A 16,227-nucleotide genomic window follows, 5' to 3' on the forward strand; every position below is an offset into this window, starting at 1 on the left:
GGCACAGAGCGTCAGAGAAGGAGCCAAGAGTGAGAGTGTCTGGATTGTGTTATCCTTATGCCAATGGAAGATGAAGTTCTGGAGCTGGGAGACCTGGAGACTGGGTGGGCAATCACTGATGGTGAGATGGGTTGTGGATCCAGAGAGAGTGAGTGAGTGAGTGATGGGCACAGGAGAGACTCTGCTGCTGAGTCCAAAACCTGGTGCTTGTGTGTTCACCATTGGTCAGATGGAGCTCTGGGTTAGGAACAGTCTCCAGGACATGTTGGGATGTGCATTACCCTATAACATTCTTCACCCTCTCACAGATCAACAGCTGTGGTGAGCGGGAGACGGGTGTGCACCTCTGAAGATGAGGAGGGGTCGTTAGAGTATAGACTGTCATATTATTCCCCATAACATCCGCCAGAGCAGATACTGTCTCACACGAGTAGCAAAGGGGTTACAATCTGGCAGCACAGGACAGCACACACAAACCCGAGCAGCTGATGGAGGCAGCAATAGCTGAGTTCACTCACACTCTTGAGGGGAGAGAGCAGAGCCAGCTTGTGGAAGGTGAAATGTGACTGGAATCTTTAACAATGCAGCAGATACTGGAGTTGCAGTGTAAGGTATTTTAACATCCGGTGGAGTTTCCAAAGGCTGTGTGTATCCATACACAAAGGATGGAGGAGTCAATCCAGACCAGCAGTGTTACCATGTCTCAGGTATGAACACAAATAACATCCTCCACAGAGAGATTGGTGACCTTCATGGAGAGTCACATCCAGCCTATCACCCACAGGAAATACACATGAGCTGCATGTTCTCACCACCTCCAGGAGCTCTGTGGGACACGGGCTGTGGGAGGGATGGGAAAATGATCCTGGAGTCACTGTCAGGACTTCCCAGCTGAACAGGGAGGGTCCAGTTTGCCCTGAATGGATAGAGGAGCGGCTGCCTGCAGCATTTGGGAGCCCCTCTCAGGATGCCCCTGGTGTGGGCAGTGGGTCCTCTTCTGCTCCGACTGTGACAGAAACACCTCATGAAGCTATGATGATGGAAACAACTCCAGTATCTGTGCAGAGGATTCACAGTCGGCTGGATCCTTCCAGGACTCAGGAAATCTGAGGACAAAGGCCACTGTCATTGAAATTCCCAGAGGAGAGAGATAAAGATCCTGCCTGTAGCTCAGTGGAAAGTGTGGGGATGGGGGTGGTTGTCATGGTGGGGTTGCTGCCTTGGGTTTCACAGGGTTGTACTTTGTTGTTACCGGTCACTTTGTTAAGTTTGTATTTTCAGTAAATTCAGAGATGGATCACCACTAAATAAATCCTTCACCATATTACTGGGTCTTTAACAGTTCACTGGGAATGTGAGATGGGAAATACAGCACTGAATGAGCTCAATACAATTCCAATGCCTTTGTTTCATGTAGTGACGGCTCCAGGGAAATTATAAAACATTCACAGAAACAGTAACAGTGCTGGAGATGGTGGGAGATTTATTACACTGAATGGCTGTGTGAGTTAAGGTCCATGGAAAACATATCTGTATTACTGAATCTCCATCCTCCCTGACACATATCCCATGTCCCTGGCCTGTGGTCCATGGGGTTCCTCATCATGAAGCATCTGGTCAACATTGTATTGCATCACACTTTGTTCAAAGCTTCTCCACTCTAACTCCAGGTTGTATCGAACACAGCACAACACCAGGACATTGAGACCCTCGCTGGGTATATTGAATAGTTCCACCAGATCTATCTTTAGAAACCCTCCGGCCTGCTCAATGGTCACTCTAGTTGCCCTGTCGCAGCTGTTGTGTTTCTCCTCTGTAACTGAGTTTGGGTTACACACAGGCACAATTACTCAATCCTTCAGTGAGTAGAGCTGGTCTTCAGTTTTTCATGGGATGATGGTGTTACAGGGAATACCAACACTTGCAGCCCATTTCCAATTGCCCTTGAGAAGGGGGTGGTGAGCCATCTTCTTAAATTCTGCAGCCACCTGGTACAATGCCATTCGGAAAGGACATCCAGGATTATGATCCCACAGTAGTGATGGTAATGCAATACTTTCCAAGTCAGCATGGTGTGTGGCTTGGAAAGGAATCTGAAGCTGGTTGGTGTTCCATTCTTCTGATATCTTTGACCATCTCGGTGATAATTAGTACACATTTAGAACATGCTGTCTCAGGAAATGTGGTGAGTTGCTACAATCCACCTTGTATGTGATACACACTGCTGGCACTGTGTGTCAGTGATGGAGAGAGTCAGTGTTTAATTTGGTGGATGGCCTGCTGATCCATTCAGCTCCTCTGACACGGATGAGCTTCTTGAATATTTCTGAAGCTGCACTCATTCCAGTAAGACGAGCGGATTCCATCACACTGCTGACTTGTACCTTGTTGATGGAGAACAAGCATTTGCGAGACAGGAGGTGAGTTCCTCATCTCTGAATTCCCAGGCTGTGATCTACCCTTGGAGTCACAGTGTTTACAGTTCAGTGTCTGTTCAATGGTCCCAGTGCGACCCCCACCACTCAGGATGTTGATGGTCGAGGATTCAGTGATGGTGCTGCCATTCAATGTAAAGGGAATGTGGTTAGATTGCCTTCTGTTTGAGATGGTCCTCTCCTGGCACACAACACACTGAAGCCAAACTTGCTATTTATCAGGTTAATCCTGAATGTTCTTCAGCCCCCGAGCTCCAATGAAAAGTCATCCAGATTCGAAGGGTTCACTGTTCTCTCTCCACAGAAGCTGTCAGGATGCTGGGATTTTCCAGCATTTTCTGTTTTGTTCAGGTCTTGCTGTTTATGGACATGGACTGCTTCAGTATCTGAGGAATTGTGAACAGTACTGAGCATTGTACAATCATTAGTGAGCATCCTCACTCTGACCTTATAATGGAAGGAAGGTCATTGATAAAGCAATTGAAGGTGGTTGGGCTTCGGACATCACCCTGAGGAACTCCTGCAGTGATGATCATGAGGCATTGGAAGGATTCCACATTTTCTGATGATCAAGAGCAGACTGATGGAGTAGTAATTCACCAGATTGGATTTGTCCTGCTTTTTTCCCCATTGTCCGGTAGATCCAGTGTTGTAGCTGTACTGGAACAGTTTGGCTCGGGGAATGGTTAGTTATGGAACACAATTCTTCAGTACCATTGCTGGGGTACTGCCAGGCTGACAGATTTTACAGTACACAGTGCCTTCAGTCATTTCTTTACCTCACATACAGTGAATCAAACTGATATCTGTAATGCTGGGGACCTCAGGAGGAGGCTGAGATTAATCATTCTACTCAGCACTTCTGGCTGAAGGTGGCTGCTAATGTTTCAGCCTCGTTGTTTGTACTGATGGTCTGGGTTCCCTCATCAGTAATGATGGGGTTCTTGTGGCTTGTTTCTGGAATCATAGAATTCCCAGAATGCAGGAGGCCATTGGGCCCATTGAGTCTGCACCAATTTTTAAAAAGTATCTTACCCAGGCCCTATCTCTAAAACGCCACATATATGGCCCACTGATCCCCCTAACCTACACACCCTGAGAGTGCTAGGGACAACTTAGCATAGCCAATCAACCGAACCCGCACATCTTTGGACTGTGGAAGGAAACCGGAGCATCCGGAGAAAACCCACAAAGACACAGGGAGAATGTGCCAACTCCACACAGACAGTCACCCAAAGTCGGAATTGAACCCTGGTCCCTGGCGCTGTGAGGCAGCAGTGCTGACCACTGTGCCACCGTGTCACCTAATGTTAGCAGCATGTCCAACATTTGTTCCATGTCTAACACTATTTATGAGTGGATATGGCAAGCCTGCAGATCTCTGATCTGATCCAGGGCTCGGTCTATCATATGCTGCTTCCTCTCTCTGGGCTGCAAGTGGCCGTGTGCTGGAGCTTCACCAGGTTCACATCTCATTTTTAGATACACCCAAGTCTAATTTGTTAATATATGTAAAGACAATTAGCCACAGTAACACTGTACTGATTGCTGGGAAAAGCCACTGTAAGCTTCCTCTAACTGAAAGAGTACAGTTCACCCACTCCTGTCTGTCTCACAGATAACTTCATATCCATGCTGCCATTGTCTGTTTTATTTCATGGTCTTTAATTTTACTGCCAAGCTGGTTATGTGTCTATTAACAGTGGACAGTGTTTCTAACACGAATATTGATAGCTATGGGACTTGTAGTATCATTATTTGTGTTATTAAAAACACTGCCCATTATTAATAGGGATATAATTCTGACTATTCCATACTGTGATTATTACCATTGACAGCTGAGCTGAGTCTTCAGCTCATTAATTCACCAGTACCTAAGATACAGGAACAGAATTAGGCCATTCAGCCCATCGGGCCTGCTCCACCATTCGATCATGGCTGATATGCTCCTAATCCCCATTTTCCTGCCATCTCCCCATAACCCTTCAACCCATTACCAATTAAAAATCTGTCTAAATCCTTTGTAAGTTTACCCACCGCACTTTGGGGTAGTGAATTCCACAGATTCAGAACCCTTTGGGAGAAGTAGTTTCTCCTCAACTCTGTTTGAAATTTGCTGCCCCTTATCCTAAAATGAGGATTTCTCATCCTAGAATGTCCCACCAGTGGAAGCTACTTTATCCATACCTTTTATCAGCTTCTATATTTCAATCTGATCTCCCCTCATTCTTCTAAATCCCAGAGAGTCTGAGCCTAAACTGTTCAATCTCTCTTCATACGACAAACCCCTCACCTCTGGAATCAATCTAATGAACCTCCTCTGAACTGCCTCCAATTCCACTACATCTTTAATCAAATAAGGGAACCAAAACTGTGCACAATATTCCAGGTGCGGCCTCACCTTGTATCGCTGCAACAATACTTTCTTACTTTAATATTTTATTCCTTTCATTCACATTCACTTCCTTTATTATCTGCTGTAGCTACATGCTAGTTTACTGGGACTCATGAATGAGGACATCCACATTCCTCTGCACTGCAGCACCCTGAAGTCTCTCCCCATTTGGATAATAAGTCACTCTGCCATTTCTCCAACCGAAATGTACGACCTCACACTTATTCACGTTAAAGTCCATCTGCCCGATTTTGGCCCACTCTCCTAACCTATCCATATCCATTCTTATTTCCTCATTGCAACTTACTGTCCCGCCTCCTGGGGTATAAGAATGATGAAACAAATTGCTATCACTGGTTTGTCTACTGGTGAAAACCACCTGTACACCTCTCAAAGTATGTTTTTGTTCAATTGTTCATGGATAGGGGTGTCACTGGCAAGACCAGCGCGTGTTGCCGACTGGTACAGGCCCCTCAGGGATGTGAGGGTAATTAGTGATGGGCAATGAATGCCGGTCTAACCAGTGACGTCCACACCCTGCACCCACATTTGCTGCAGATTGGCTCAAAAACCCATCAGCAGCAAACATGGGAAAGAAACGGCATGTGATTGGAGCAGCTCCATACAGATTCTTCCATTCAAACTGAACTGTGTGACTGAGATTCTGGAAACTCGCTCCGGGGGCCGCATTGAGGGGCTTCGAGGGTCACATTCACCCCTTGGTCCACACGTTGGACAGCCCTGGGCTAGAGCATGTGTTTGATGAGTGAGGGACAATTTGTGTATTTGGAAAGAGAGCAAACACCATCAGGGAATGAGTGAAGAAGAGTGGAGACATCCAGGTCTTACCATCCTTACACCAATGGAAGATGAAGTGCTGGATCAGGAAGGCCTGGGGACAGAGTGGGTCATTACTGCTGGTGAGATGGGTTGAGTGGGTGGCCTAATGAATGGACACAGGAGAGTGTCTGGTGAGGATAAAACATAGAGCTTGTGTATCCATCACTGGGCACAGAGAGCAGTCTGAAGGACGTATTGGGGTCAGAACAAAATAACTAGGAGCAGCAGAAGGCCATTCAGCCCCTCGAGCAGACTCCATCATGGCTGATCTAATTGTAGTCACAATTATTTTCCCGCTCGCTCCTCTGTAACCCTTATTCACTCCTCAATCCAAAATCATTCTTAACCCAGCCTTGAATATATTCAATGACTCTGCCTCCACTAGTCTCCAGAGAAGAGAATTCCACTGACCAGCGACCATCTAAAAAATAAATTTCTCCTCCTCTCAGTCTTAAGGGACTGATAATTACATTTGAAAACCTGTCCCCTTGTTCTGGACGAGAAGAAACAGCCTCTCAGCAATTACTGTCTCATCCCCTCAATACGATCACCTTTTAATCTTCTGAACTTTCACACATTTTGCTCCAATCTGCTGAAATTTTCCTGATAAAATAAACCTCTCCATCCCAGGAATCAGCCGAGTGAACTTTCTCTGAACTGGTTCAAATACAATTCTATCCTTTCTTAAGTAAATAACACAACACTATACACATTACTCTAGTTGTGTTCTAATGAAGAACATGTAAAGCTGCAGCAAAACCTTCTTACTCTTACCTTCCATTCCTGTTGCAATAAGAATGTTAAGAAACAGGAGCAGGAGTCATCCATTCTGTCCTTCAAATCCACTCCATCATTCAATGTGACCATGGCTGATCCTCTGCTTCAACACCATTTCCAACATTATCCCTGCATTCATTGATTCACCAGCATTCTAATGGGAAACAAATACCCCTCATCTCAGCCTAAATAACTGCCCCTTATTCTCAGACTGTGTCCCAGGTTTCAGACCCTCCAGCAAGGGGAAACATCCTTTCTGCATCTGGCCTATTGAACGCTATAAAATAGTGTAGGTTTGAATAAGTTCAGCTATCATTCTTCTAAAGGCCTGAGAATAAAGTGTTTTTGTTCCTCAGAGGACAACCCATCTGTCCCTGGACCTATTTTAATGAACCTTCTTTACATGCCAAGTACATCTTTGCTTCAGTCAGGAGACCAAAACTGTCCACAATTCTCCAGGTTGGTCTCAGCAAGGCTGCAGATAATTACAGGAAGACATCTTTTTCCTCAACTCAAATCCTCTTAGAATAATGGCTAACACACCATTTGTTATTTTAATTGCTCTCATCTTCACTTACAGTTCCTCATGGACAAGGACATCAAAATATATTTGGAGATGTCTTAATGTCTGTTTTTCCTACACAATTCGATAACCTCACATATTTCCAACTTGTCATCCAGCTGGCAAACATCTGTCCACTCCCTGAGCCTCTCCACATCCCCTTCAAACATCACTGCATCCTTCTCACAATTCAGATTTCCACATGGTTTTCTATTATTCGCAAATTTGGAAATATTATATTTGATCCCCACATCCATATCATTGATATAGATTCTGGATAGCTGCTGTACTCCACTAGTTCGAGGTTGTCAATACAAAAACAGGTAATTCTCTCACAGCACCAGGATAAAGTCCATCAGGTTTATTTGGAAGCAAACGCCACTAACTTGCTACCAAATAAACCTGCTGGACTTTAACCTGCTGTTGTGACACTTCTTACTGTGTTTGTCCCAGTCCAACGCCGGCATCTCCACATCATAACCCAAAAATAACCTATTTATTCCAACTCCTTGTTTCTGTCCACTAACCAGTTCCCAATCCATGCTGGTATATTGCTCCCAATCCCATGTGCTCCAATTTTCTTTAATAACCTCTAGTAAGTGAATCATCCAACTACAGAATCCCTCATGTAGGAGGTCGTCATTCCACCTATCAAGACACTCTGACGGAGTATCTTACCAAGGTCCGCTCCCCACAACCTCATAAATTTACTGGGGCAAATCCACCTAATCTACACATCTTGGGACACTAAAGACAATTTTATCATGGTGAATCCATCTACCATGCATATCTTTGGAGTGTGGGAGGAAACCGGAGCACCCAGAGGAAACACACACTGACATGGGGAGAATGTAGAAACTCCACACAGTCACCCAAGGCTGGAATTGAACCCGGGCCTGTGGCTGTGATACAACAATGCTAACCACTGTGTCACCGTGCCAGCCTTTCATAAATCCATGTTGGTCCTGTCTAATCCTGCCATTAATTACGAAGTGTTCTGTTCTCACTTCCTTTATTATAGATTATTATAGGATCTTCCATACTCTCACTGTCAGACTAATAGACCTGCAGCTGCCCGGTTTCCTGTAACTCCGCATATGTTGCTAATCCTCCTAACCTACACATCTTGGACACTAATGGGCAATTTAACATGGCCAATCCACCTAACCTGCACATTTTTTGGACTGTGGGAGGGAACAGGAGCAGCCGGAGGAAACCCACACAGACATGGGGAGAATGTGCAAACTCCACAGACAGTCGTCCAAGACTGGAATGAATCCGGGTCCCTGACGCTGTGAGGCAGCAGTGCCAAACCCGGTGCCATATCTTTGCTTAATCTAATACCATCCTTGAATTAGTAATGGCTGGAACACTTCTGCTGCTGTTTCTCAAATGAAAGGAATCTATTTTTGTTGGAAACGCCACACATTTACACATCACCATGTCTAAAACAGCTTGTTTTGTGATTGGCACTGGAACGTACTTCTCCAGGAAATTACCTGAATACATTCTGTGAACTAATCTTCTATTCAACTTTTGACAATCTGAGTGATTTATACAGTAAATGGAAGAACCCATAGGAACATTGACCTACAGAGGGATCTGTGTGTACAAGTCTACAGATCCCTAAAATGGTAACACAGGTGGATGAGGTGGTGAAGAAGGCAGACAGCATCGACTGGGGCATCGAGTATAAAAGTTAGCAAGTTATGTTACAGCTGTATGAAACTTTAGTTGGCCACATGTGAATATTGGTTGCTGTTCTGCTCACCTCACTACCAGAAGGATGGGGATGCTTTGGAGAGGGTGTAAAGAAGGTTCACCAGATCGTTGCCTGGCCATGGAGGGTTGTTATGAGGAGAGATTGTATAAACACGGATTGTTTTCAGAACAAAAAGGGAGGCTGAGGGGTGACCTGATGGAGGTTACACAATTATGAGGGGCATCGACATGGTGGATAGTCAGAGACTTTTCTCCAGGGTGGGATGGTCAACTACAAGAGGGCACAGGATGATGGTGAGAGGGGTAAAGTTTAGGGGAGATGTGTGGGGAAAGTTTTCACAGAGAGTGGTGGGGTCTGGAATGTACTGCCAATGGAGGTGGTGGAAGCAGACATGTTACCAATGTTCAACACACATCTTTATAGACACAGGAACAGGAGACAGAGGAATAGAAACCACGTATGGACAGTAAGTACTGGGTCTGAATAAGGATTAGGAGTTAGGCTTGGTGGGCCGAAGGGCCTGTTACTGTGTTCTGTGGCTCTTTGTTCTTCTTCATGGATGAAGATTAAAATCGCCCGTGATTATTGCAGTTTGTTTTTACAAGACCCCATTTATTTTTCCTGTAAACTGTGTCGGAGATTCTGAATATTGTTAGGGGCCTATAAATGATTCCCACAAGTGATCTTTTAACGTTGTTAATTCTTATCTTTACCCAAACTGATTCTGCATCTTGATCATTGGAACTAAGTTCACCTCTCGCTGCTGTACTGTCATCTGTTACTAACAGTGAGACTCCACCACCATGTCCTGTCCTCCATTTACTGTCATCTATTCACTCTCCCCCCTTTCACAAATCAATGGATGCTGTGTCCGGGGAGAGCTGTACACATCTGAGGAGGAGGAGAGAACCTCAGAGGGTGAACCATAACATTATTCCCCCACTCCCTCAACATAAGGATCTGTGGGACTGACATCCCATTGCTCAGGGATCAGAGAGAGAAGCAACAGGAGTCAGAGGAAAAGCAATTTTCCTTATTCATAACTGACACCAAGAGTAATGGGCAGTGTTTTTATACAAATACCAGTGGTGAAATTATATTGTTGAATATTCAGTTATTATAAACATAATCTCACACAGTCTGCTACTTACTGCAGTTTCTGTATTTTACAGTCCGGATTCCTCAGAGCCACAGACAGCCGTTTCACTCCTGAATCTCCCAGTTTATTGTGACCCAGATTCAGATCTATCAGTGAGCGGTTTGTACTGAGAGCAGAGACCAGGTCCTCGGCACAAGAATCAGTGAGATCATTACTCCAGAGACTGGAGATCAGAGAGAGAAAAATAACAGGAATCAGGGTAAATCCACAGTGTTTTTAAGAATAAGATCATTAACAATAATAATGTACAGCGCAGGACATTCAAGAAACACAACTTCAGTTCATACAGAAGGCAAAATTATATTAATGCTGTAAATCTGAAATATGAATAAATATGTTGGAAACTCTCATCAGGTCAGGCAATATCTGTGAAGACAGAAACAGATTTAGTTTCAGTTCAATTAGTTACAATTCGAACTTGGAAGTAGCAGTGAATTAAATTGTTTGAAGTGACAGGGAGCTGGGGATGGGCGGGTGACAAGGAAAGAACAAAATGGAAGTGTCGGAGTGATTAAATGATAAAAAGGATGATGGTGAAAGGGAAGAGCTCAGGATTCCCATGTCCTTACCCTGAGTCACAGGGAGGGACATGGGATGGTCAGTGGCTCAGGAATGGAGTGTGTGGTGGGGTTGAAGATGATGAGAGAGAAACCTTTTTCACACTGCCAGTGGTTCGGGTCTGGAATTACAGCCGGGAAGTGTGGTGGAGGGAGGCTGATTCGAGGCATCACAGAGGGCAGTCGATGAACATTCGAATGAAACAATGTGTAAAGATACGAGGAGAAGGCAGGAGAATGAGACAAATTTTGAATAACAGTTTGTTGAGCTGATGAAGATACATTTCACCTTGTGGAGCTCTGCACTAATTCTGTGAAGATAATGTTTGGAAATGTATTGATATTTTAACTGGAAGCTGGTGATGTTGCAGTGTTAACAGGGTTAGATAATTTAACCAGTGTCCACTAAGGGCCATTGGTATCTCTCTCAGGTAGAATCACAGAATTGTTACAGAGCAGAAGGAGACCATTCGGCCCACACTGTCTGCACTGACTCTCTGAATCAGCAATTTACTCAGTGTCATTCCCCCAAATTCTCCCTGTATCCCTGCACATTCTCCCTTTTCAGATAATAATCCAATTCCCTGTGGAAATTTTCAACTGAACGTGTCTCCACCACACTCTCGGACAGTGAATTCCAGCCGTTAACCACTCGCTGCAGGGGAAGTCCCGGTTCAGGCAATGCTGGCACCAGCAGCAATTTCATAGGCAGCAGCTCTGGAGAGAGCAGTGAGGAAGGCCTGGTTACTGAACACAGGGCTGAAATAGGAGGAGGAAGGTTAAACTCAATTCAATGATGCACTTGGCAACACTTGGTCGTGTTCCCCAAGGCTACGTGAGTTTGGAGTAAATTTCTGTTCTCTCAGGACTGGAGAGTATCTGCCACATCAATCCAAGTATAACGGGATGTAGATTGCCGGAGACCTGAGCAGGCGTGGGTTATATGGTTGCAGTGAGGCAAAAGGATGAAGAACCTGCTATGTTCTGACAAGGTGGTGAAGCATCCTATAACATGTAAGCACAGGGATATGAGGTCAAATGAGAATGAAAGTGAAACTGTAGAAAGACCAGGCAATGTCTGGACAGCAGCATCAACTGTCAAAGACAAATCACCATCTTTCTTCAGAGCTCTGGTTAGATAACACTCGCACTGTGAGAATGGGATGGCCAAATGCAGGAGACATTTCCCTGTGTAGACACAATGGTCAGTCAGGTTGTCGCCAGCAGAGGCTTGTGTCTTTGATGGAAGAGTAACAATGGAACTTTATGTGTCTGTAGAAGAGAGTACAAAACGCCAGAAAAATGAGCTGAAAATGGTGACAGCGTCCAGATCTTGTAATCCTTACACCTAGAATTCGAAGTGCTGGAGCTGGGGGAACAGCTGACAGGGTGGGAAATCACTGTTTAGGATATTTGTTGTGGAGCTGACGGAAGTGGTTGAATGTTGGGTGCAGGAGATTCTCTTGTACCCGCAACACAGAGCGTGTGTGCCCATCTGTTTTAGGGCCACTGCTGTTTATCATTTTTATAAATGACCTAGATGAGGGTGTAGAAGGATGGATTAGTAAATTTGCTGATGACACCAAAGTCGGAGGAGTTGTAGACAGTGAGGGTGGATGTTACAGTTTGCAGAGGGACATAGATAAGCTGCAGAGCTGGGCTGAGAGGTGGCAGATGGAGTTTAATACGGAAAAGTGTGAGGTGATTCAGTTTGGTAAGAGTAACAGCAGTACAGAATATAGGGCTAATGGAAGGACTCTTAGTAGTGTTGACAAGCAGAGAGATCTCAGGGTACATGTGCATAGCTCCCTGAAAGTTGGCACCCAGGTTGATAAGGTTGTTAAGAAGGCGTACGGTGTGTTAGCTTTTATTGGCAGAGGGATTGAATTTCTGAGCCGTGAGGTCATGTTGCAGCTGTACAAAACTCTGGTGCGGCCGCACTTGGAGTATTGCGTACAGTTCTGGTCGCTGCATCATAAGAAAGATGTGGAGGCATTGGAAAGGGTGCAGAGGAGGTTTACCAGGATGTTGCCTGGTATGGTGGGAAGGTCTTATGAGGAAAGGCTGAGGGACTTAAGGTTATTTTTGTTGGAGAGAAGGAGGCTACGAGGTGACCTAATTGAGGCAGACAAGATGATCAGAGGGTTAGATAGGGTGGACAGTGACAGCCTTTTTCCTCAGATGGTGATGGCTAACACAAGGGGACATAGCTTTAAATTAAGGGGTGGTAATTATAGGACGGATGTCAGAGGTAGGTTCTTTACCCAGAGGGTAGTAAGGGCGTGGAATGCCCTGCCTGCAGCAGTTGACATAACCTGTCAATCACCCACAATCAAGCTCTACTCTGCCATCCCAGGGGACTCGCCAACTTTAAGGGCGTTCAAATGGTCAGTGGATAGGCGTATGGATAACATTGGAATAGTTTAGGTTAGAGGGTCATTAGATTGGTTCCACTGGTTGGCGCAACATCGAGGGCCGAAGGGTCTGTACTGCGCTGGAATGTTCTATGTTCTATCACCAGTCACATGGAACCAGCTGAAGGACTTGTTGGAATGTACACTGAATTATAACTATTCCTTGAAGATATATATTGAGGACTGAAGGATATTGAATTTAATGACCAGCCATGAACAAAATGAATGGAGGAGCAGGCTCGAAGGGCCAAATGGCCGACTCCTGCTTCTAGTTTCTATTTTAATCATGTTTCTATGCAGGTTATACTGTCTGCACCGTGCTATCTGTAGCTGGTTTCCTTTATTGTTACTGAAGCAGTATAATTGACATTATGTTGATTTTAATCTGAACTAATGCAGTGTTCTGTTGTTACAGTGTTCCCCTGGGATGGCAGAGTGGAGCTTGATTGTGGGTGATTGACAGGTTATGTCATGTGACTGAGGGACAGCTATTTTTCACAGAGCATTCTAGTTTTTATTCTGCTTTCAGAAGCTGCTTGAAGTTAAGACAAACAGCAGTGCTGTTTCCCTCTCTGAAGTTGGAGTTTTTGCTGTTGAAGTGTTGCTGTGTTGGAAGCTGTCAGAGACTGGGGTTACCTCTCTGCGATTGGGCTGTTCGGAGGCTAAATCCTTCTCTGAAAACAATTGTCGGTTGGCTGTCTGGAAGTGTTAAAAAGCTGGAAATCGGTAACATGTGAGCATACTTGTTTTTCTGCTAACTAATGTTGGAGAAGGGTGTGTGTCTGTGGGTATTGCTTTATATTGGAACAACAGAGATAGCTAGCTGTTAAGAGTTATACTGGGTCATGTTTAAGCCTTGCAATTGGTGAAGGTTATGCTAATTTTTATTGTTATATTCTAACAGCGTTCTTAAATAAATTGTATTTGACAAAACATCCTAGTGGGTCACTTGATTCATACCTGGAGTGAAACACCTCATGGTCATCAATACCAAAATCAAATATAAAACCAAAGGTCCAGGCTAACTTCACAAAACACCTTGGATTTTCTGGCCTGCGTCTTAACAATTGCCTCCATTCACTCTTTCCCCTTCCTCATAAACCAAGGATTGTGAGACTGGGTGACACCTGTCCCCCTGTAAACATGTGAACGGTTCCTCAGAGTCACCGTTACATTATTCCCCCACACCCAGGGCACAAAAATCAATGTGATTGATATTCCTTTGCATTGGGATCTGAGAGAGAGAAATAACAGGGATTAGTGAAGATTCAGGTTCTGGTTCATAACTTCCAATTCCTGGGCCTTTATAGAGGTTTTCAGCACAGAAAGAGGCCCTTCGGCCCACCGTGTCTGTGTCAGCCATCAAGCACCAATCTATTCTAATCCATTACCAGCACATGCTCCATAGCCTTGTACCCTGCGGCATTTCAACTGCTTGTATGAATGCTTCTTAAATGTTGAGAGTGTTCCTGACTCCACCACCCTTTCAGACAGTGAGATCCAGATTCCCGCTACCCTCTGGGTGAAAAAACATTTCCACAGAACCAGAGAATCCCCACTGTGCAGAAGGGGCCCAATCGCCCCATCCACTCTACACTGACTCTCCGAAGATGCATCTTAACCAGGCCCACACAACTGCTTATCACTGGACATTTACCATGGCAAATCCACCAAAACTACACATCTTAGGACACTAAGGGATAATTTAGCATGGTCGATCCACCTAACCTACACTAGTTTGGACTGTGGGAGAAACCAGAGTACCTGACAGAAACCCGCACACACGGGGAGATCGTGCAAACTCCACAGGCAGTCACCAGAGGCTGGAATTAAACAAAGGTCCCTGATGTTGAGAGGCAGCAATGCTAACCACTGAGCCATCTTCAATTCTCCTCTGGAACTCCTGTTCAATGTCTTAAATCAATACAACTGGTTATTGACCCTGAGAAAGAAACCTTTCTCCTTCGTTTTATAATTTGATAGAACTCCACATGGTTGTCCCCCAGCCTTCCCTGTCTGAGTAAAACACCAGCAGCATTGACATACAGAGGGATCTGTGTGTACTTGTCCACTGATCCCTGAAAGTGGTAACACAGGTGGATAACTTGGTCAACAAGGAATGCAGCATGCTCGCTTCACTGGCCAGGACATCGAGTATAAAAGTTGGCAAGTTATGTTCCAGCTGTATTAAACTTTAGTTAGGCCCAATATGGAATATTGAGTGCAGTGCTGATCGCCAGATAACCAGAAGGATGTGGATGCTTTGGAGAAGGGGAGAGTGAATAGATGACAGTAAATGGAGGACAGGACATGGTGGTGGAGTCTCGCTGTTAGTAACAGATGATGTAAGTAGAGAGAGTTGAACTTAGTTCCAATGATCAAGATGCAGAATCAGCTTGGGTACAGATAAGAATTAACAAAGTTAAAAGATCACTTGTGGGAATCATTTATAGGCCCCTAACAATATTCAGAACCAAAGAAGGTTTACAAGGATGTTGCCTGGTCTGGTTAAGGTATGAAGAGAAGTTGAATAAACTCGGATTGTTTTCACTGGAAATACAGAGGCTGAGGGGTGACCTGATAGAGGCAGATATATGGTTGATAGTTGGAGTCTTTTCCCCAGGGTGGAAAAGTCACCGACAGGACGGGACAGTTTGAAGGCAAGAGGGGGAAAGTTTCGAGGAGATGTGCGGGGAAAGTTTTCACAGAGGGTGGTGGGTGCCTCGAATGCACAGCCAGTGAAGTTGACAGAAGCAGGCACGTTCCCAATGTTCAAGGTTTATCTCGATAGAAACATGAACGGGAGACGAACAGAGGAATAGAAACTGCGAATGAGCAACAAGTACTGGGTCGGAATAAGAATGAGTCGCTGCCACAGGGTTGATGGGCCGAAGGGCCTGTGTCCGGGGAGAGCTGTGCACATCTGAGGAGGAGGAGAGAACCTCAGAGGGTGAACCATAACATTATTCCCCCACACCCTCAACATAAGGATCTGTGGGACTGACATCCCATTGCTCAGGGATCAGAGAGAGAAGCAACAGGAGTCAGAGGAAAAACAATTTTCCTTATTCATAACTGACACCAATAGTAATGGGCAGTGTTTTTATACAAATACCAGTGGTGAAATTATATTGTTGAATATTCAGTTATTATAAACACAATCTCACACAGTCTGCTACTTACTGCAGTGTCTGTATTTTACAGTCCGGATTCCTCAGAGCCACAGACAGCCGTTTCACTCCTGAATCTCCCAGTTTATTGTTACCCAGATTCAGATCTATCAGTGAGCGGTTTGTACTGAGAGCAGAGGCCAGGTCCTCGGCACAAGAATCGGTGAGAGCATTATCCCAGAGACTGGAGATCAG

At 44.9% G+C, this 16,227-nt stretch overlaps 1 protein-coding gene across 1 annotated transcript in view; it reads right to left on the reverse strand.

Moving 5' to 3' along the window:
* LOC145338703 (NACHT, LRR and PYD domains-containing protein 3-like) overlaps positions 1-16,227 on the reverse strand; it is a 65,097-nt gene that overhangs the window by 13,479 nt on the left and 35,391 nt on the right. The window contains 2 exon segments of the mRNA XM_080183102.1: positions 9,884-10,054; positions 16,046-16,216. Of these exon segments, the coding sequence (XP_080039228.1) occupies positions 9,884-10,054; positions 16,046-16,216 (342 nt within the window).

This window comes from Carcharhinus amblyrhynchos, unplaced genomic scaffold, assembly GCF_965287045.1.
Source record: "Carcharhinus amblyrhynchos unplaced genomic scaffold, sCarAmb.v2.hapA chromosome_144, whole genome shotgun sequence".
In the NCBI taxonomy this organism is placed as follows: Eukaryota; Metazoa; Chordata; class Chondrichthyes; order Carcharhiniformes; family Carcharhinidae; genus Carcharhinus; species Carcharhinus amblyrhynchos.